The following is a 20877-nucleotide window of genomic DNA, read 5'->3' as shown; positions in this document are numbered from 1 at the left end:
CTCAAGCTGTGGAAGGAGTCATTCTTGAGGATGAGGAGGGTGAGGAAGATTCCAGACAGTGTCAGGATGGCCGAGTGGTCTAAGGCGCCAGACTCAAGGCTCTGCTTTCCCTGCCTGGGGATTTCTGGTCTCCGAATGGAGGCGTGGGTTCAAATCCCACTTCTGACACAGCTTTTTCCTTCTGAAAACTAAAATTTTTTTACAATTTTTTTTTTTTTTTAAACAATTCCCCCATCATCCCCGCACCCGAGTTAGGGAAAACGCCGATTCTCCTTCCCCCCTCCTCCAAAAAAACCCCAACTTGGTCCTGTACCAATCTCTACTGTTCACCCGTTGCAAACTGCGCCCACGCGTGGAGAAAAAGCACGGGGATGAGGAGGGAAAGGAGGTGGCAGCGGGGTGCACGCTGCCCCGCGGGGGTCTGGGCTGCAGGAAGAGGCGGGGGCAGCGCAGCCGCCCCCTGCGTGGGGGGGTCTGTCGTGGAGGGGCCACGCGTGGGTCCGCGGCCGTAAACCTTTCTCACAGCTTCCCTGGTGGTCTAGTGGTTAGGATTCGGCGCTCTCACCGCCGCGGCCCGGGTTCGATTCCCGGTCAGGGAAATTCATTTTTTTTCCCCCGCCCCTTCAACAAAATACTTTCCTTTTTTTTTTTTCCCCTCTGATGATACCAATAATAGCCTTTTTCACAGCAAATTCAACCCTCGAAGCACACACAGCGATGGCAAACGCCACCGTTATTCCAAAAGCCGGTTGGCACCCTTGCTGCGCAGCATGTGGCCAGGCTGATCTTCCTTCCTTTTAAGAGTCGCTGCTTTAATTGTCACGGATAATAACTTGATGAGGGATGAGTTTAGCATCACCATCACTATCCTAGGGTAATTTAGACTGGTGGGACTTTTTCCCCTGCCCGCAGCAATTCCCATCATCTGCTGGTGATTAAGGTACATACGTTCAAGTATATATAGCCATCTACTTGCAGCAAGGAGGCCGTGAAAGCCTGTATTTCTCTAAGGTAAAAACTGCTTATAGATTCTCACTGAGGAAACACCAAGCCACAGCCCAACCCCTCATCATCCTTTCCTGCAAAAGAAACATCCGACACCACCAAAGGCTGCTGCGTTTGGGCTTTATTGCAGTGCCACGTTGACTATTTCATTCGACAAACTCCCCGGTCCACCTGGTGCATTGCTCAGGTCTTCCCAAACTGGTGGTCGCACAGGTCTTTTCAGCAATTGGGGTGTTTTGGTGTTTTAATTCCTCTCCCTTGGGCTTTAGGTCTTGTTTGCCACCCATCCGAACCTCAAGGGAAGGAGGATGTTTTCTCTAGTGCCTGTTTTTTGAGACCGCAGTGGGCACGTGCCTCCACCTCCTCTTCGACACCACGCGCTGCAGCGCGGCTTGCACGTGCGCGGGGCTGACGAGGGGATCGTGGCTCTTCCTCCGCAGCCGCTCGGCCTCGCTCGACACCTGCTTGTAGATGTCCTCCACGAAGCTGATCATGAGCCCATTCGCCTGGTGGGAGAGGAACCGTCCGTCTCCCTTGATCTGGTTGAGTGTCTTGGCATTGATGGAGTGGGAGGCGCGTTTCAAAGCCTTTTTCTTCTGCTTCTCCCTGGGCTGACGCTTCCCCTGGCCCCGATGCTTCTTCTGCTTGGCCAGAGATCTCCTGCCATGGCTCTTCTGTCTCCTTCCATGCTGGGGTCTCCTTTCCTTCTGGGATCTCCTTCCCTGCTGGGTCCTCCTCTTTCTTTCCCTAGCAGACACCATGGCTCAGCCTTGTCCCTGCGCTGCCCGGACCCCTCAATCCTACGAACAACCCCACCCTCCCCATTTTATGCAAGTGAGCATGCAAATGAGGGGCAGCTCTGAGCCCCACCATTGGCCAAGTGAACAATGCCCCCCCCCAAATTCACAATGGGTAGAATCCTGGCCAGTGTGGCTTGCTGGGGTCCCTCTTGGCCAGGGCAACCAGGCGTGATGGGTGCCTGCAAGGTTTGAAGACCTCCAGGACTCCTCACCCCTCTGCGATGCTCACCCTCCCAATGGAAATCTTCCACCCAACCTAAAAAACTAGCATTTGTTTCTCAGAATATCGCCCCAATCTCAAAAGTTTTGTCTCACAGTTGCACAACTGGGCCGAGTACGTGCAATACGTGTCCTGGGAGTCTTCTGGGCGAGCAGGAAATGAATGACAAGAAAATCCTTTAAAAGAACATCTTTCCTCAACAGAAACTGCCTGCAGACCTTAGACCTGTATCTACCAGCTCGAAGACTCATTATGGCTAATTACTTACTTAACAAATCAACCCAGATACAGCCCAGGCTTTTCCCTCCCCATGCTTTACATACAAAGCTCATTTTTCATATCCATGCGTAAATGCTCACACATGCACACACCTCCCATGATTCTTTCAAGTTCCTCCATGCCCTGTCAAAACCATAGTCGATGTCCCACACCAACAGCTACCCCCTCCGACTCTGAAGGACCAAACCGTGACTTTTTGCTCCTCCCTTCATTAAGAAAAAACAGCATTAAAACCAGAAGACAATTATTTGGACGCAAATAATTGTCCCTTCTTCCCCGATTTCACACCGGCTGATTCAATTTGGTTTTCAACCCTCCCGCTGTCCTTCTCCAAGCTTCATGTCGTAATCGGTTTCAGGTGGAAACTCAGTTTCCAGTAATCTTCACGGAAGCAGACGACGGGAACAGGAACATGGGAGGAACTCCTTTTGCAATCGGTGGTATGAGTTACTTATACTCAGACAATAAACGCTGTCTGAGTGGTTGATCCTAAAGCAGCTTGTTAGGACACGCGTTAAGCTAGATCATATCAAAACAAAATTAAACAAACTACTCTCCCTCCAAAATCTCTAGCTGTCCTGGGAATATGTGGACGTACTGGTTTCATCATGTAATCCCCAAATCCCACAAGAAGTATCATTGTTTCAGATGAAGAGATTATACCTGTTGCTGGGTTTTCAGTGTAGACACCCACAGGTATCAGTAAAACAACCTGGTAATCACAAGCTAGTAAAAAATCAGACACAAAACAAGGGTTTTTTTGCAGAAAAATGATGCCTTTGCCTTTTCCAGAAGTTAAACCTGAATCAAACCGATGGATTTTCTTAAATGGAGACATGCTCTGGGACAAAAACCTCAAGAAAAACATGCAATTCTTCAGTTTTTCTTAGAAGGAAAGTTTCCACAGACATTCATCACCCTATTTTAATGAGGACAAAGGGGAACTTCTGGACATCATGATGAAAGCTGGTGAACTGGATGCAAAGAATCAGTTCCTAATTTTGCCTTGACGCAGGCAGAGATATGTCCTGGAATTAAAAACATCATCATTTTGGAAGAGACTGACCCTATCAATGGCACAACCAAGGCGATGTTAAAAGCACAATGAACCTCCTCGGCCATCCCAGCAGCCACACTGAGAATACGGTTTTGGGGAAGATTAAATTGCCCCAGGAGCAGGCAGAGGAAACGGGACGACAAAATCTCCACCTTGCTATAGAAACCGACCCACGCTCCATCAACAAGCACACTGCTGGGCAAGACCCACAACCTGGCTTCTTCCAAGAAGACCCATTGAACATAGCACCACAAAACCCCAATGTCTATGCCACAAGTCCACCAGAACCAAGAGATCCCGTAGATGCAAATATATTCAGTGGTTCCTACCGGGCAGCAAAGATTAAAACCCTGGTCATCGGTGGCTTAAGCAGTTTGTAAGCACCATTCCCCAAAGACCAGAGTCACCCAGAAGTAACTTATTTTGTAACTTTCTGAGAGCACGACTTCGCGGAAAGGGTAACGCATGGGAAGTCCATGTGATGCTCACAGTCCTGACCTTGCCATGGTTCTGCAATCCACTCTTCTGGGGCATTATTTAAAACAGTAGACTAATGTGGCATCATGGGTGGGCACCACCACCTGATCTTTCCAAAGCCCCGCGTCCCTTGCCATGATTGTCCAAAACTCTACCTAAACTTTGGGAGTTGGACTCGATGATCCTTAGGTTTCCCTTGCACCTCGAGATGTTTTATGATTAAACTTAGTAAAAACCCACAATATTGTTGAGACTTGAATGGGATGAAGCATGGTGATGAGGTTAGCTCCGCACGGGAGACTGGAGCTGTTGCAATCAAAGAACTAAAGGAAGCAGTACTGAAAGAAGACAGAAAAAAACCAGTAATACCAAAGCTGCACTGTGCTCTCAGCCTTGCTGTCTGGATGGCCAGGGAAGACACCCAGACATCTAAAGACCAAACTTTTAATAGCACAAGGGAATGAGTTTACTTCTGCTTTGATGCATGTAGCTCTGGGCTCCAACGCAAGAACTCAAAACATTGCAGGAAGAAGAAAAAAAAAAAAAAAAAAAAAAAGGAGGATTTCAGTAAGAAAATAGTACTAAGAAGAGCCAATGACCTTGCAAAACCACCTGTGGCAAAACGCTTTTCGGGGGAAGCCCGTTCCACGAGGCCGGTGTCTGCCTTGGTGCTGAGATCACCGCTCAGTGTCCAGAAGTCTGGGAAGTACCAACATTGAGTTTCGTTTCCTCAATCAAATCAGAAAATCATCTGATTAACTGAAAAAAAAGACAGTCTTTAGGCATAAGGCAAAGGATAGAAGGGACAAGAAAGTTTGGAGGGGAAGGGTAGTTTGTGGTGGGTTTATTTCTTGGGGGTTTTTTTAGGAGCAGACCAGCCAAGGTGCCTACACAGAGTTGAGTATGTCCGTATGGTGCTAAGATGTGGTGAACCAGCCAAGGGATGGTTCATGGTGCTTTGGTAGGTCAAAGTTCTCCGTTCTGGAAAAATACTGGTACAACTCGGACAGTTTTTGCCATTTCACTGAAGGCATCTGAGCTCCGAGTTCCCTCCATAGTAATGAAGACAGGATCAAACCCAAATTGTGCAGCGCTTTACGTAAGAGTGTCCAATAGATGAACTGTCATCTGGAAATGCCCATTTCCATCACCAGAAAGGATATTTTGGATGCTAGCTCAGAGGTATCCCTGGGATGCGGAATGGATTCCATGATATTTAGATAGATTTAAATGGGTGCCCCTTTGTGCAATACAAGGAAAAAAAACAAATGTGCTGTTTCGCTGCTTGGAAGTTCTCTGCCCTTCACGGAGAAGGGTGCGGTCACTCTGACCGTATTCTGATCGTCATAGCACTTCCTAAAATATGCCATAAACTGATGGCTGACGTCCAAAGCTGGTAACACCAGTGAGTAAAGAAAAAAAAAAAAAAACAAACGCTACTGTAGAGGAACTGACTACATATTCAATTGCTGGTTCCCCTTCTTATGACAAATCACACTTTGCTCTCTTCCGGGGTGTGCTTTTTTTTTTTTTTTAAGCCAGGGTATAAAATGAAAGCAAATCTCAGCAGAGGACTTGTCTTCCTACTGGAACGATGACTAGGATTGGTGAGTGACTCTCCCCTGAATCTTGAGCTCTCTTGCTGGTTTTTTTCTGGTTTTCTTTCATCTTCAGTGCCCGGGTTCGGGTTTGGTTTTTTTTCTTTCCCCATCTAGTGGAACATCTGCCTTTTGTGTTGCCTCCTGACAGCATAACCACAAACATCCCTTTCTTCAGGTAGGGTGTTTCACGATCACCTGGAGCTCGACTTTGCAGCACTGTGGGCAGTGGGAGACCTCCCTTGCAAGTTTAGGGAGTGGGATGTTCCTAGTTGTGCAGGGAGAGGTGGAAACACAGGCACAAGCCTAGAATCTCCAGGGACCTTTCCTGGAGGACACCTCCTTGCATCAGGTCTGTGGCTTCACCACATCTACCCACAACACGAGAAGGTCTGATGGAAGATGGAGATCCATCAGACATTTCCAAGAGCTGGTCCCAATGTATTTGCTCTCCTCCCACGGAAATCCTGATCTCCAAAAAGGATCTCCTTTGTCTTCTACATGGTCCTTAGGTCTTTGGGGTTGCCACGCTGGGTGAGATGAGGGCAGCGAGACTGGCTGCTGGCTCTACACCACTATGAACCACACACACACACGCCAAAAACACAACTCAAGGCAGCATCCCTGGTCCTGAAGGAAGACCAGGGCAGCAGCAGCATTGGGTCAGGAAGGTTGATGCAGCTTTATCAACACTTTCTGCCATGCTTTGAAGAAGGCAACTCTGCTGTTAACAGGCTAATTGTAGCAGATTCCTTCTAATTATTGTTTACTGCCACAGTCGGTGTCTTCAGGAAGCTGGATCAGGTCTACAGGCTGTAGAAAGACTTGCTTTCAGGAGTTGGATTTAGGTCTCTCAGAGAATCGCCTGCAGGATAACAGCTCTGAGGTTTATTCACAGCAGGTGCACTTCGACCCAGGTTGTCTGCAGATCTGGGGATGTTCCAGCAAAAGCAGGGATTCCCCAAGGATTTTCCAGGAGTAAGAATTACCCAGGGTGAGGTTTCAAAAGCTTTTTTTTTTTTTTTTTGCCCTGGAAGGAAACTGGGAGTATTTGGGGGAAGGAAAAGAAAGTGAAAGTTGACCTGTAGTTATTTTGGAGAACAGAAACCAAAAACAGAAGAATCCCAGGGTGGTTTCTGTTCAAACTTCCTTTCCCTGTGAAAATATTAATATAATGCGGTTGTGTCTGTTCCGGTAGAAATGGTTATTCTGAATGGGCTGCAGTCTGCCTGCTGTTCCCTATAGGTATATCCCTATTCCCTATAGGGTATCTCAAACTAAATCATTTTAAATAAACAGAGAAGTCCCATCACCTATCTTCATCTAGCTAATCTGTCCATCTTTCTATGTAATATTTTCTCCATCTATTCTGTCCGTCTATGCAATAGTCTCCATCTAGTCTGTCCATCTTTCTATATAATGTTGTCCCCTCCCTCCACCCTTCTATCCACTGCCTCAAAAATGCCGTGAATTACTAAGGTATGGGAAAGGGCAGTTGGGACAACCAGTTGCCTTAATTCTTTGCACATGAGTGACATTAATTACCATTCTTCGTTATGGAGTCTTTTGAGCTATTCAAAGGGGTCAGACTCATTTTGGGAACTCACCACAGCAGCTGCACAAGCAGAACATGAATATGAAAAAAAATAATCTATGGGCTTGATTTCTCCTTAAAAAACAAACAAACAAAAACCACATTCACTGACACTACTTGATATCTGGCTGCAGTCATGAGAGGTCTGCTGATGCCATGGATTTCATAATCATGCCAGTTGATTTGAAAACAAATTTGCTAGACACTCCTCTTTGCGGTTTGGAAACCAATGCACTCAGAGCCAGTTTGTGCTGTCCCGGGCTGTCAGCAATGAACTTGCGTGTTGATTGCCGAGTGCCTTTGTTGCATTATTTTCTTCTCTTCTTCTCTCCCTAGTCCTATTCCAAATACTCCTGCTAGTAGGTCTCCTAAGTGCAAAGAGGTTTCCATGTTTCCCTGAATATTGCCTTCAGGACAAAGACTACGAGGAACTGCTGAAGATTGTCAAAGATGGGTTAGAACCTGCAACTCATCCAGCAAATGTGGTCATCGTCGGTGCAGGAATAAGCGGGCTTACAGCAGCGAAGTTGCTCCGAGATGCCGGCCACAAGGTAAGGAGTTGCGTGAGCGCAATGGGTGCCGTTGGGTCTTGTTTTCCTACACTAAGGATTTTCCAGCCTGGAGCGGCAGAAGGAACTGCAAGGGAGTGGACCACAGTGGTGGGAGAAGGAAGGAAAAGCAGCTGGGCTCCAGTAATTTAATCTGATTCAGGCATGATTTCCAAACCCACAGGCAGGGACAGGAGGGGATAAGGGGAAGCTGTATGCAAAGCAACTCATTTAGGTGTTCCCCAAATGAACTCAAGCAGCAAAGGTAAAAAGAGGCAGTTGTCTTTGTCCCTGAGGGTTTTTGAGATCAGGCAGAGCTACAGCTGCCCTGGGACAGCCTTGGAGGCAGGGCTGCTGCACATGGGAGGTTGGACTAGACCCCTCTAGAGGCACCTGCAGCCTCAACTTCTACAATTCTCCAGCTTGTTGCAACTTGCAGCCCAATGGTGACATTCGTTGCTGCAGATCAACCAGCACAAGACTCACGAGCCCTTCAAATCCTGACTTGTCAAGGCAGCAGGTAGTCCGGGGGTTTCAAAACTGTGTTGACCATCCCAAGGTGCTAGACAAAAGTCAAGCCCATGAGTTTCAAAGAAGGTTTCAAAGGCATGGAGGGACAGGTTGGTGCCTTCCTCTGGCTGTTTTCAAAACTCTGTTTTATCCTTCCAGCACAGGGAGTATCTGAACCAACACTAGGACCCTCTCACCAGAGAGTAGGTGTCCAAAAGTGACAGAGAAGTTAGGAACTGAGAAACTGCCCTGTAGGTAGAGGGATCTTGGCCAATACAGAGAGGGGTTTGGATCTACAGATGGTTCGTTTGCCATCTGGAGGGGACTTGTCCCACCCTGTGGGCCATAAGTGCTGCCTGCCACAGTGCCTGTGAACTTGCTTTGTAGGTGATTTGCTTAAAATAGTCATTGCCTGAACATCTGCGAACCCCTTCCCGTCCCTGTTTGTAGGTTACCATTCTGGAAATGAGCAATCAGGTCGGTGGGCGGATCAGGACGTACCGACCAGAGGGACAGGACTGGTATGTGGAGCTGGGAGCCATGCGCCTGCCAGGCAAGCACAGGTAAGGCAGTGTCCTACTTCACGGCCATGATAGATAAGGAACCAGCCCGTTTTGAGGAGCAAGGCTGTGGTTTGAGATGGGGCTGAGGACTTGGACATGGGTGTAGCGCAGCAGGAGGAAGGAGCTGTCTGCCCCATCTCTCCCCCAGAGCTTAGCATCTGCTTAAAAGGGACAAAACCCACACGATCACCTGCATTTGAGTCGGGAGAATGAAAGAAGACCTCTCATCTCAGTATCATGTTCGTGCATGGTCACACCTCTATTTTGGAAGTCATAACATCAGAAGATGGATGAATTTCTATTGGGTCTGATGGAGAGGGCATCCAGCCTGGGGTCTCCAAGAGGGCAGAGTCAAACAAAGTTCAGTCATCAGCCAAAATGCTATGGGAAGAGGCTGTAGGTGAGTCACCAACCACACGCCAGGGAGAAGGGTCAGGGCCGTAGAGAACCCCTGCCTCCTACTTCAGCAGGGCATTGCTCTTACTCCTGGTTACGTCCTTGTGCAACCAGTAGCTGGAGAGAACATAAGCCAAAGGGCACTTTTCTCCGTAGCCACATGGTTGCTGCACTGAGCTGGGAGCCGGCAGGACAACTTCAAGCGACAAAAAACTAGAGACGGCAGCGCCTTAAATAGCCACGATCTCCACTCATAAGCCAAAATAATACGTGGCTACACCAACATAGTCGATGGGAAAGTGTCCTTTTATGCTTCTAATGTTTCGGTGGCAGGGTTTTGGGGCTCGGTTGGTTGCAAGCGCTTGTCCCCACGTGCTCTCCTCTTTTCTAGGCTCGTCCGTGAATTCATTAGGCAGTTTGACCTGAAGCTAAACCCATTCATCCAGACAGACGACAACACCTGGTACTTCGTGAAAGGCACTCGAACAAGAGCTGAGGAAGTGAATAGAAACCCCGACATCCTAAACTACACAGTGAAACCGTCAGAGAGAGGCAAGAGTGCCAGCCAGCTTTATAGAGAAGCACTAACTAAGGTACGTGCCCATGGGGAAGGGATGCTACCTTCCAGCAACGTTGCTCATCCAAGAGGCATTGAAGCTATTTCCTCTGAGCTGTGGTGGACCCTCACCTGCACAATGGGTTGAGGAAGACTCAACAATGAGTTGAGGAGGAGTAGGGTCCTTTCAGAATGAAAAGCAGAAAGGCTCACTCAGAAACGAGGGCAGCTGATTGCGAAATCCTCTTTATACACCAGGCTTCCTTTCTCTGGAACAGATTCACCAAGACTTGGATGAAGCAGAAAATGCCACAAAGGCATACCTTCCCAAAACTTGAAGTCAAAGCAGCAGGATCCACTAGCTCTAGCTCAGCTCCAGGGGTTACCAAACCCCAAGACTGAATAGCCCAGATGAATCCTAACGGAATTTGAGGCAACACTTTGGGAAACGTGCTTTTTCTCATGAATATATCAATGTTTCCTCTCCAGGCTTTCAAGGACTTCCAGACTACAGACTGCAAGAAATATCTAGCTAAATATGACTCCTTCTCCACCAAGGTAAAGGGCTGGGGCTTGAGGGTGAATTTAGTCCCCCTTGCTGATTATTAACCTGTCATCCCTGCCTTGAGAAAGGATCTGAATCACTCTAGTCCCTTTCTCTGTCGACACTTTTGGATGCCTTTTCCCTAATCAATGCTGCCTTCTACTCTGATGGAGGAGTTAGAGAAGTCTCATCATTTGGAAATAAGTGAGAAGCAGCGGCAGTTGGAAACACTCTGGCAATTCATCCAGATTAGCCATGTTCCTCCATCACGGTTGTCTTAATCAGGCCGCATTTTCATGTGACCCAGCTCTCTCAGAGTGGGTACACCAAGCCACAAATCCCTTATTCATTCATTCATCTCCAGAACTTCTGTCGTGCTAAACCAGAGGAGACATTGATCTCCTGCAAGAAGCTACAGAGCTGCGTTAAAAAAAAGCTTCTGGTCCAGGCTTTAAGCAGATCAGGAGCAGGAACAAGGCAGCAGGGCATGACTTTTGGCTTGGGATATAAAGGGGATACATGCACTAACTGAGAAGATAACATCAGGCTATTCCTTCTTCCTGGCTTTTCCAGGAGTATTTGATTAAAGTAGGAAATCTAAGCCGAGGAGCAGTTCAGATGATCGGTGACTTGTTGAACGAGGACTCTGGATTTTATCTGTCCTTCCTTGCCTCACTGTGGGATTTTGATATCTTCTTGAACGAGAGGTAAGACGATGTCTCTTATGGCAAACCCCATTTTGTGCTGGTGCACAACAATCCACCAGAAGAGGAAATTTCGGTGGCATCTAGATGTCTGAGTGGGAATCACTCCTGACTCAAAGGGCCACCACGCTCTGTTAGCATCTCTAAAAGAGGTCAGGTTTTAACAGTTCCTAACCCCCAACGTCCTTCCCTCACCTCCTGCTTCTTCCTCCTTTCAGTTTTGATGAAATCACAGGGGGATTTGACCAACTGCCCAAAGCCTTCCACAAAGCGTTGCCCAATGTCATCCAGTTCAATTGCACGGTGGAGAAAATCATGACCAAGGGAAACAAAGTCCGTGTGTTTTACCGCGCTCCGGACACTCTGGTCCCAACCATAATAACTGCAGATTACGTCCTTGTCACGTCCACCGCCAAAGCCACCAGGCACATCCAATTCCTGCCACCGCTCTCTCCTCCGAAGACCCACGCCCTGCGCTCCATCCACTACGCAAGCGCCTCCAAAATAGCCTTGGCTTGCACTGAGAAGTTCTGGGAGAAGGACGGTATCCGAGGAGGGCAATCCATCACCGACCGCCCTTCCCGGTTTATCTACTACCCCAGCCACAACTTCTCCAGCGGGCTGGGCGTGATCCTGGCTTCCTACACCTGGAACGACGATGCCGACTTTTTCCTGCCTCTCACGGATGAGAAGTGCCTGGATGTGGTCTTCCAAGACCTGTCAGATATCCATCAAGTGAGCAAGGACTACCTGCAGTACACCTGCGACCAGTACGTGATACAGAAGTGGCAGCTGGACAAACACGCCCTGGGGGCATTTGCTGCCTTCACCCCTTACCAGTTCGCCGACTACTCGCAGGCTCTCTTCGAGCACGAGGGCAGGGTGCATTTCGCAGGAGAACACGCGGCTCAGCCTCACGCCTGGATCGACACTGCCATGAAATCAGCCATCAGGGCTGCGAGCAACATCCATCACGACAGCGGCGAAGCCTGGATGCTGAGCGAGGAGGGGGAGTGGGAGCAGCCGGGGAGTTTCTCGCTGCTGAAGGAAGATCTCTGAGCAGAACTCCTGGGCTGAGCTTGCTGGATGCCACCAGCACGGTTTGAAGGCACTTTCGGTGGTGGAAATCCGTTTCTTTCCAAGCAAAGTCAGCAGAACGACCTCAGCAGCTAAGGCGTTAAAGAAAAAACTGAAAGAGCACTGACTGTCATCAGACAGGACTAATAGCTACCTGGTTAAACACTTCATGAGTATAGGAGGGAATATTAAAAAAATTAACGTCTAAGTAGGTTTCACGACTCTAATATTACCCTGGCTCAGACACACTGCGGTAATTTCTATTTATGTACAAAGTACTTCAGGAAATTACTAAGATGGAATAAAAGTGGGTATTTCTCAGTTCCTTCTGTCTGAGCTGCCTCCGTGTCTCTGCAGAAAGAAGTGTCATCAGATATAAATCGTCTCACCTCACTTCAGCCATTTAGAAACTCGTCAGCTGGGTCTTCCTCCCCTTCCAGAATCTGAGAGATAACTCATTGCTTCTGAGTCATCCTCTCATTTGGGTAGCCCAACACAACCACTCCTAACCCCCACGGGTACCAGCCAGGATGCGATCCTGATCTCTAACCTCCATGGTCTCTTCTACCCACCTCTCATCTAGCTGAGCTCAAAGCATGGCCAACACCAAGTCAGAGAGAGATTTAAGAGCGTGAGTACAAAAAGCAAACCCAGAAGCAATACAGCCTGTGCACAGAGATGTTAATGTCTTTTGCTGGAGTTTCTCCTCTCACCAGTAACTGTTGTCCCAAGTTTCATAGTCTTGGAAACTCAATCTGTGCTGCAGGAGTCTTTTCAGATTATTGGAAGGATACTGATAATAAGCAAAAGGAAAAGCAAGACTGGCTGCTAAGTACATCACGCCAGACCTTCGCTGCAGTCACTTAGCTGCTTTGCATATAATTCATCTCTCTCCCCATAAAACACAAAGCTGCTTCTCAACCTCTGACTCCACGTGGCTGGAGGGGAATGACTCATGGTCTTCTCCAGCCCAAGAAACAGAGGTTCAGCTCTCACTAGAGGGAGCAGGGACGGAGCTGATGGAGACCATTACACCCAGGGAAGGATTGGACCCAGTTACAGCCAAGGAAGGGCTGGACCCAGTTACACCCAGCAGATTTCCACCAGGCATTGCAGAGGCAAAGATTTCGCTAGCTTAAAGCATTTAAACACAGGTGATAATTAAATAAGTGCAGAGTGATCAACATTAGCATACTAAGAGCTTGCAATGAGCTCAAATCACTTTTAGTGAGGCCCAACCACCCTCAGTGATGCTTTGAAATGCAAGACTTCATGGCTAATCGTTATCAGGTTGCCTTCATCTACTCAAGAATTGTAACAAATATATGTGCTGTACCATGAGAAGCAGCAGAGTGACCAGGGACACAAGCCTGCTCTTTTGGTGTGATGCAAGACCATGAGTAGCATCACAGCAGAAAATTGATCAAAAAGGCCACAAGCACCTTCTTAAGCTTCGAACAGAGCCAGTCTCACTGGGCAGCACCAGTTGCATTGGGAAAAGTATAGTGCAAAACTTGAAGCATTGCAAAAAGAGAAAATAGAAGGATTTTACCCGCTTGGTTCATCACATTACCTCTGACTTTGGTTTTCACATTTTATAACTGCGCATTGCTCCCAGCCTTTGCAGAACACCAGCTCCCTTCCCCCAGACAAATTGTTTTAGCAAAGCAAATGCTTTCTTTAGCCTTTAAGCTCACGCCTTCATCCGAACTCAGACCTGCAGGCTCTTCACTAGAACATCATCATATCAGGGCACATCAAGAGCTGGCAGCTACTGAAGGGCTGGGGGACACACCCCCCCCCAACACAGCAGCCTCCACCAGCCACAGCTCCATCCCACAGTACCTGAGCAAAGCACAGACGCTCCTCTGACTGAGGCAGCTTGCAAAAGGACCAAATCCCCAGGACTGAGCTTAAATCGAGCCCCTGGGCCATGGGGAGGGGAGGGCTCGCAGGTAGGGCGGCTCAGGGCAATCAAAGCCCATTAGCAGCATCTCCCCTCTCTGCAGGCATCACCGGTGATTTTGCGGGGGAGGTGGGGAAGCAAAAGAAGACCCTCCCTCGTCCCTGGGTGGGCTCGAACCACCAACCTTTCGGTTAACAGCCGAACGCGCTAACCGATTGCGCCACAGAGACACGCTGAGCAGGCTGAAAAGACAGAAAAATGGTGCAAAGGTCAAATTTCCTTAGTTTTTTCCGAAACAAAGCAGCGTTACCCGCTTTTAACACCCCAACGGCTGTAAAAAACGTAATAGAGAAGGAAGGAAAAATGAGCCTGGTGCAAAGCTCAGCTTAATTTCAGCGGTGCAAAGCAGCCGCCTCAGGGAGAAAGGATGGGGACAAGGATGCAGACGAGGAAAGTGGCCTAGTCCAAGGGACGGGGTTGGGGACACGTGCCTCGTGCTGTTGAAACCCTGCGAGGTCTGCTTCAGAGCTGGCCCTCGGCGTGGGTAGTAACAGCGGGAACAAGGCTAATAATGAGCATTTTAAGTGTTGCCCTAAAATGCCCCATCAGGACATCCAGCATCTTTTTTAGCCTGGACATTTAACTTTCGCATTTTCACATTAGCAGTACCAGTATCACCAATGTTTGCATTATTATTCGGTGAAGGATGGATGGGAGAAGAGCTGGAAAGACACCCTGGGTGGAAGAAAAGCAAATCCTCCTCTTTCCAACCAGCTCTGCCCAAATCCTTCGCGTGAGGCTCTTGGGGAACTGCCTCTCTGATCCCTGCTGCTGATGGGCTTGGGGTTGCAAATTAAAAACTGCCTTAAAAGAAAATCAAAAGCCTTGTGGTGCTGAAGTAATTTGTTAACAGCGATGTTTAGGTTTGTCATCTTTAAAAGTAATGCTGGGGATGATTTCAGAAGCGAGTCCTGGAAATTTTGATAATAGAAAAGCATAGAAATCCCCCCAAAAGGGCTCGTCCAGGATTTGAACCCAGGACCTCTTACACCCAAAGTGAGAATCATGCCCCTAGACCAACCAGCCAGGCAAAAATAGCCTTCCTCTTCCTCACCCTCGTCCGCTGGCCTCCCTACAGCTCTGCACATCACCCTGCACCCTCCTGCAGCATCCTGCTGTGATGGGGAGTTCAGGGATCTCCTGTCCTCCATGGAGGGAGGGGAAAAAAAAAATCACACTCCTCTCGCCTATTTTTGGCCAATTTTGCTGCCTCCACAAACCACATCTCCGACTTTTTCATGACGCCCAAAGGTGGACTGGCAGCCAGGAAGGGTTTGCAGGTGGGAGAAGGGACGAGGCTGCACATCTGCATCGTGTTTGCGGGATGCTCCTGCAATCCCTTCCCCACTGGGTCCTCGAAATCTCCAATCCCACCAGCAGCAGAGGCCGTAAAAATGTTATCCAGCCGCAGCTCCCCACATACAACCCAGGAAACCATCCAGCACATTGCTTTTTCCCCACCGCCTGCTCCCCGGAACAGTATCTTCATGTCAGAGCTGGGAAAATCCTGCTTTTCACCGAGAAACACTCTCATTCTCCCAAATTATAGGAAAAAAAGCCAACCCCAACACCCCACTGAGGCCCCAGTGAGATTTGAACTCACGACCCCTGGTTTACAAGACCAGTGCTCTAACCCCTGAGCTATGGAGCCGCGGAAAACCCCTCTTTTTTTCCCTTTTCGCCCCAAAAGCCCAGCACCGACGGTATTTGCAGGTGACGAATGCAACTGTTGTACCTAAAAGTGATGTATTTAAGGGTAAATTCACCCGTTGCCATGATTCCTCACCCGGTGTTTTCTGCAGAAGGGATCTCTGCAGCGGCCGCTGTGAAGTTTGGATGAAGGAAAAGGAGGCTTTGCAATAAAACATCATAAGCTGCCGCTTCCATGGCGCTGCCTTCGTCCTTGGCTCCAGCACAAAAATGTAACCTGCCGATAAAGATCAAACACGGGATTTATTTTCTCGCAGACCAGCTGGTGGGAGAAGGGTGAATTAAAGTGGTCTGGCTGGTGTGAAGTTGCAAGATCCCTGATTTAAAGACCCCTGATTTAAAAGAAAGGGCAGAAAATGTGGCCCCGAGGGTGGGTAGAGCGTGAGGAGCAATTTAATGTTAGACAGGCTTAAGCAGCGTGTGAAACCGCGCTCTGACTGTGGGACCTGGCTTGGAGGAGATGAGATCTGGGGCTCTTTCTGCCAGGCAGCTCTTTGCTATCTGGGTGCACGTAGGAGGGAAGGGGAGCTCTGCCTCTCCCCTCTCTTCTTTGCAGGGTCTCTGCCCTCTTCCTGCTCAGCTTCTGGGTCTTGTGGGGTGACTGCTCCGTGTTTCCTTCCCTTGGGAAGACACCAAGTTTTAAGGAGTCTGGAAGACAAAGCAGAACCGCAGACTGATGGTCCTCTAGAGCCGGTCGGGCAAATAGCTCCTCTCCGCCCCAAACAGCCCTGATGTCTTGCCCTGATTTATTTGCGGGAGGGTTCGGGGGTGGGATGAGAATGGGATGGGGATGGAGGTGGGGCTGGGGCTGGGATGGAGATTGGGATAAAAATGGGGATGGGATGGGGATGGAAGATGGGAAGATGGGAATGGGATGGAGGTTAGGATAAGAATAGGGATGAGATGGGATAGAGGTGGAGATGGGGACGGGAATGGGATGGGGATGAGGAAGGAGGCAGACAGCAGAGCAAGGCGCAAAGAGCACTGGCACCAGGGTAGCGTGGCCGAGCGGTCTAAGGCGCTGGATTAAGGCTCCAGTCTCTTCGGGGGCGTGGGTTCGAATCCCACCGCTGCCAGGAGTGTTTTTCCTCCTTTTTTCACCCCATCATTCCCTTTCCCTTTTCCTCCTCCCTTCTTCTCCTTGCCAGGCAAACTAGGAGCATTTAAAATCCAGACGTTCATTAGCCACCTGCTTCCCCTCCCTCCTATTCATCCCCTTTCATCCCCATCATCTCTGCAAAAACAAAACGCAACAGCGTTTTGGTAAAAAAATTGAGGGTGGGGGTTTTGCCCCCCCCCTTTTTTTGCGCTGGTTGAATCGTTTTTTACTCACCAGCAAGGGGGGGGGGTGTGGGGATAAAAAAATGGCTGTGTTTCTGCCCGGTCTCGAACCGGGGACCTTTCGCGTGTTAGGCGAACGTGATAACCACTACACTACAGAAACCCCCACATGCGCCGTACCCCGCTATAACGCTCTGTCCGGTCTCCTGCACCCCAACACCCGGCCGAAGGCACTGAGGGGTTTTTTGACCTGGTTTTTTTCCACCCGTTTCCTCCCAGTTGGCTGTTCTGGGAGGGAAAACCACGCGTGTGCAAGCGCCTGTGCAGGCACACGGCTCACGCACAGACGAGCGACACTCGGGTCCCTAAACGAGGCCCGTAACATCACGCTCAGCGTGGGGAAAAAAGGAGATAAAATTAATTCTCGCTGTCTGGGATGAGAAATCAGCAGCTGGCGCGGCCAAAAGGAGCTGCAGGATTTGGCTGAGCTGGGGAGCTCTCTGCTGTAGGGTGCAATGGGGATTCGATGGGTTCAAGGGGCAGAAAAAGGCAGTTAATGCAGGTTTTTTGCATTATTTCTGGCCATAACTGTATTATTTCTCTGCAGTTTCTACCTTCCTGTAAGGCTGGTGGTGGTGAGGGTGTGCGCACAGCCATACACAGGCACTGGACTGTCCTTGATTATTTTTTCTGTGCTTTTGCTTGATTAACTTAATATTCTTTATTATTCCCTATAGATTACTTAGGAAATAGTTAATAGTATATTCCTTTTGGGAAGAAGAGAGGGATATAATGCAACTTGCAGTACCTCTTGCTCGTCCTTCTTTGGCAAAGCTGTTAAAACAAGTCAGATTTTTGTGTGTTTCTCTGGGGAAAAAAAAATACTGCTCTCTTATTTCTCTTGCTTACACACCTCCTGTCCCGACCTTGCTTCACCCCAGCTCCTGAACAATTTTTATTTCTAGAGTTACACACAGCAGGAGCTGCTTATTCACGGTTGCTATTAATAAAATTTTTATTTGTTTTTTTTTTTCCATGGGGACTGAGCCAAGATCAGCACAGGAGAGGTAACAGCCCATGAGGGAAAGATCTGGAGCATTTCTGCATATCCACAGCTCTTGTGCAATGGGAAACGCTGAATTTACGCCGCTGTGCACAAACCGTGAGATTTATGCAAAAGCGGAGACCCGGGGAGGCTGTGCGCAGCAACCGCCTCTTCTTTGTGTGGTTTGGGAGGGTGACAAAAGATATTAGCAGGGAAAGGTTGATTTACAAGTAACAGGGAATCTCAGGTGCCTGTCTGAGCCAGGTAACCGCAAAAAGGTCCTGAAAACTGTTTTTTTTTTTCTCCCTGCTGTGGGTTTTCCCTGTGAGCTGCTGAGAGCGCTGCAGCTGGAGTGGGACTTCAAAAAGCTGCGGAAGGAAGAGGAAAATAATTAGTTAAAATATTTTAAATAGTTATTTTAAAAAATTATTATTAAAAAAAAAAACAAAACAAAAAAACCCAACCAAACCAAAAAAACCCGGGGAAAATGGAGGAGGAAGGGGAAAAAATACAACTAGGGCTCGTCCGGGATTTGAACCCGGGACCTCTCGCACCCAAAGCGAGAATCATACCCCTAGACCAACGAGCCGCGATGAATAAAGCCTTCCCGGTGTGGCTGTCGGTGCTCGGAGCGGGGCGGCCCCGGCCCCGCTCCCCCCCCCGCCCCGGCGGCTCCCGCGGCTCCGCCCGGTCCCGGCGTGGAGGAAAACGACGGTGCTTTTGGGGAGGGGGAAAAAAAAAAAAACCAAAGCAAAGGCCTGAGGCCCCAGCGAGATTTGAACTCGCGACCCCTGGTTTACAAGACCAGTGCTCTAACCCCTGAGCTATGGAGCCCGCACAGTTAAAGGCGGCTCCGCGGTGATCACCAGGCGGGAACCCCGAAACTGGCTGCATCGCCCCAAATCTCCATCGCCCCCCAAAACGGGTCCTAGGCCCCAGCCTGGGACAGCTCCGCTAAATGCAAGGACAAACAGCAGCAGCAAGGAGCACGGCACGGCCAGAAACCACCAGTGCATCGTACACCCCGCACCCCTACAACAGCAAAAGTTGGGGTTCAGCCCTTGACACATTTTTTTTTTTTCCCTTTCTTTTTTGCAGGAGGTTTGGCCAAAATACAGGCAGCGAGGAAAGCTCCGTGTTGCTGCCAGAATAACCCAGGTGGTGACGCCCATTTCTCCCCTCTAAGGTCGTCTAAAGGCAAGGGTCGACTCGGTCTTTTACCTTCAGCTTTCTTTTGCAGCCCTGATTTGAGGAACGTGCAAATGTTGGGTTTGTGCTTAACATAAACAGATGTGGGGGAAAAAAACCCACCCCAATATATATGCGCCTTCACCCCAATACATATATATATGCTTTCCCTTAAATTCTTTCTTTAGACTTCAATTCCAAGCAGGACAACCCTTCAAACCACAATCCTGATGTTCTCCAGCCCATTAGCAGTTGGGAATAATAAACAGGAGAAGATGAGCGCAGGTAGCACCTTCACATTTTATTTCCAGCACGTGGGCTAGGAACAATCTGGGAGGTTTCAAATCCACTCGGGCGATGGCTTTTGCTTCCCGTGGTTTGCAGAAGCAGCATTTCCCACATACAGACAAGACAAACGCCAAGTCACGACATAAGAAATACCGTGTCTCCTGCTAACACCTTTCTTATTCTAGGGATTTTTATTTCTTTATATCATTTCTACAGTGGCATAGCTTCAGCAATGGATGGAGCTTAGAAAATTCAGGCAGTTTGCTCACCTGTTCATGGCTTGACCTTTATAAGAGTTGCTGCAGCCTTAAATAATGTGGATTTAAAGCCAAACTCATTAAAAAAAAAAACCAAAACAAAAACAACACAACTGTAGATTCTCAGGGTAGGAAACAACCCACCAGCTGAAAATGGAGATGTTCGTGCCTAAACCAGTCACCCCCAGCTTGTTTTATCAGGGGGTTGCCGGTAGGTTTGAGCACATACGAAGATCAGCTATGCACAGAAATGCCTTTTTCCCATCTTAGAACCAACCAGGAAATGTTGTTCTTGATTTCAAAAAAAAAAAAAAAAAAAAAAATGCTTCCCCCCTTGTCCCAACTCCGTATTTCCTAAAAAGGATTAACATGTTTTCTAGAAAGGGCAAAAAAGCCAACCAACAATGCCCCAAAACCAGAAACCATATTTTTCCATCACTTCAGACAATAATATGCTGCTTATTTTTTAAAGGCTGCTTTGTTTTGGCAAAAGCAACACTGAACAAAGCAAGCCGCGTGTTAACCGTTTGCTGTCTTGGCAAAGACTGAGGATTTCCAGCAAAAGAAAAACAGAAGAAAAAGGCAAATGGGTGATTTTGCTGAGAACTGAGCAGTAAGGAGAGCCTGAGGAAATAGAAGGTTCAGCACCCAAAGTCTACATCACTATGGGCAAAGCAGGATAACATTGAGGGGTTATTTTGCGAACAACTTCTACATGGAGGGGACCTCAGGAGGAGTTACACAGGAGCACCAAAATTCAGAAACATGGGCCTTGCTCACCTCCAGTAGGACAAACACACCTCAGCAACATTAACATCTGTTGCTTCACCAAAAAAAAAAAAAAAAAAAAAAAAAAAAAAAAAAGCACCTTTCAGCCTTTTCCAGAGTAGCAGCAACACCTCCCTCCTGCCCAGAGCAGCCATGGACAGAGAACTGAAGCACAGAGCACTTACACAAGCTGATGGAGAGGGCAACCAAAAGCCCACAGAATCTCTTCAACCCCAGCTTGACTCCAAGACAGGTCAGAGCTTGGCGGCCATGTGGTTTAGATCACCCAGGACAGCTTGGACCACCACCTCAACATCAGAAAAATAGCCTTTGGAGTACAATTATTATCCCAGATTTTAAGAGCACCAGCTGGAATAAGTAACCAGGCACCCATCCTTCATTGGGGACCTTTCTTCCCAGCAGGAGCAAGAGGGAAAAAGCCAGAA

At 48.5% G+C, this 20877-nt stretch overlaps 1 protein-coding gene and 8 non-coding genes across 9 annotated transcripts; 4 read left to right on the top strand and 5 right to left on the bottom strand.

Annotated features, from left to right (window-relative positions):
- The first annotated feature begins 60 nt into the window (after positions 1–60).
- TRNAL-CAA (transfer RNA leucine (anticodon CAA)) lies at positions 61–168 on the top strand. Its single transcript has 2 exons — positions 61–98; positions 123–168. It is a non-coding gene; the product is annotated as a tRNA-Leu (tRNA).
- Positions 169–527: 359 nt separating this feature from the next.
- On the top strand, positions 528–599 carry TRNAE-CUC (transfer RNA glutamic acid (anticodon CUC)). Its single transcript has one exon. It is a non-coding gene; the product is annotated as a tRNA-Glu (tRNA).
- Positions 600–5432: 4833 nt separating this feature from the next.
- IL4I1 (interleukin 4 induced 1) lies at positions 5433–11910 on the top strand. Its single transcript, XM_050914808.1, has 8 exons — positions 5433–5445; positions 5554–5614; positions 7326–7581; positions 8539–8651; positions 9439–9640; positions 10093–10161; positions 10721–10854; positions 11070–11910. Exons 1-8 carry the CDS (start codon positions 5433–5435, stop codon positions 11908–11910), a joined length of 1689 nt encoding a protein of 562 aa, XP_050770765.1.
- A 2080-nt stretch (positions 11911–13990) lies between these two features.
- On the bottom strand, positions 13991–14064 carry TRNAN-GUU (transfer RNA asparagine (anticodon GUU)). The gene has a single exon. It is a non-coding gene; the product is annotated as a tRNA-Asn (tRNA).
- A 1408-nt stretch (positions 14065–15472) lies between these two features.
- Positions 15473–15545, bottom strand: TRNAT-UGU (transfer RNA threonine (anticodon UGU)). Its single transcript has one exon. It is a non-coding gene; the product is annotated as a tRNA-Thr (tRNA).
- Positions 15546–16598: 1053 nt separating this feature from the next.
- Positions 16599–16680, top strand: TRNAL-AAG (transfer RNA leucine (anticodon AAG)). The gene has a single exon. It is a non-coding gene; the product is annotated as a tRNA-Leu (tRNA).
- A 295-nt stretch (positions 16681–16975) lies between these two features.
- TRNAV-AAC (transfer RNA valine (anticodon AAC)) lies at positions 16976–17048 on the bottom strand. Its single transcript has one exon. It is a non-coding gene; the product is annotated as a tRNA-Val (tRNA).
- A 1399-nt stretch (positions 17049–18447) lies between these two features.
- On the bottom strand, positions 18448–18519 carry TRNAP-UGG (transfer RNA proline (anticodon UGG)). Its single transcript has one exon. It is a non-coding gene; the product is annotated as a tRNA-Pro (tRNA).
- A 172-nt stretch (positions 18520–18691) lies between these two features.
- On the bottom strand, positions 18692–18764 carry TRNAT-UGU (transfer RNA threonine (anticodon UGU)). The gene has a single exon. It is a non-coding gene; the product is annotated as a tRNA-Thr (tRNA).
- Positions 18765–20877: the final 2113 nt, after the last annotated feature.

The sequence above is a fragment of the Gymnogyps californianus genome, unplaced genomic scaffold, assembly GCF_018139145.2.
Source record: "Gymnogyps californianus isolate 813 unplaced genomic scaffold, ASM1813914v2 HiC_scaffold_84, whole genome shotgun sequence".
NCBI lineage: Eukaryota > Metazoa > Chordata > Aves > Accipitriformes > Cathartidae > Gymnogyps > Gymnogyps californianus.
This window is presented reverse-complemented; position numbering and strand designations above follow the sequence as displayed.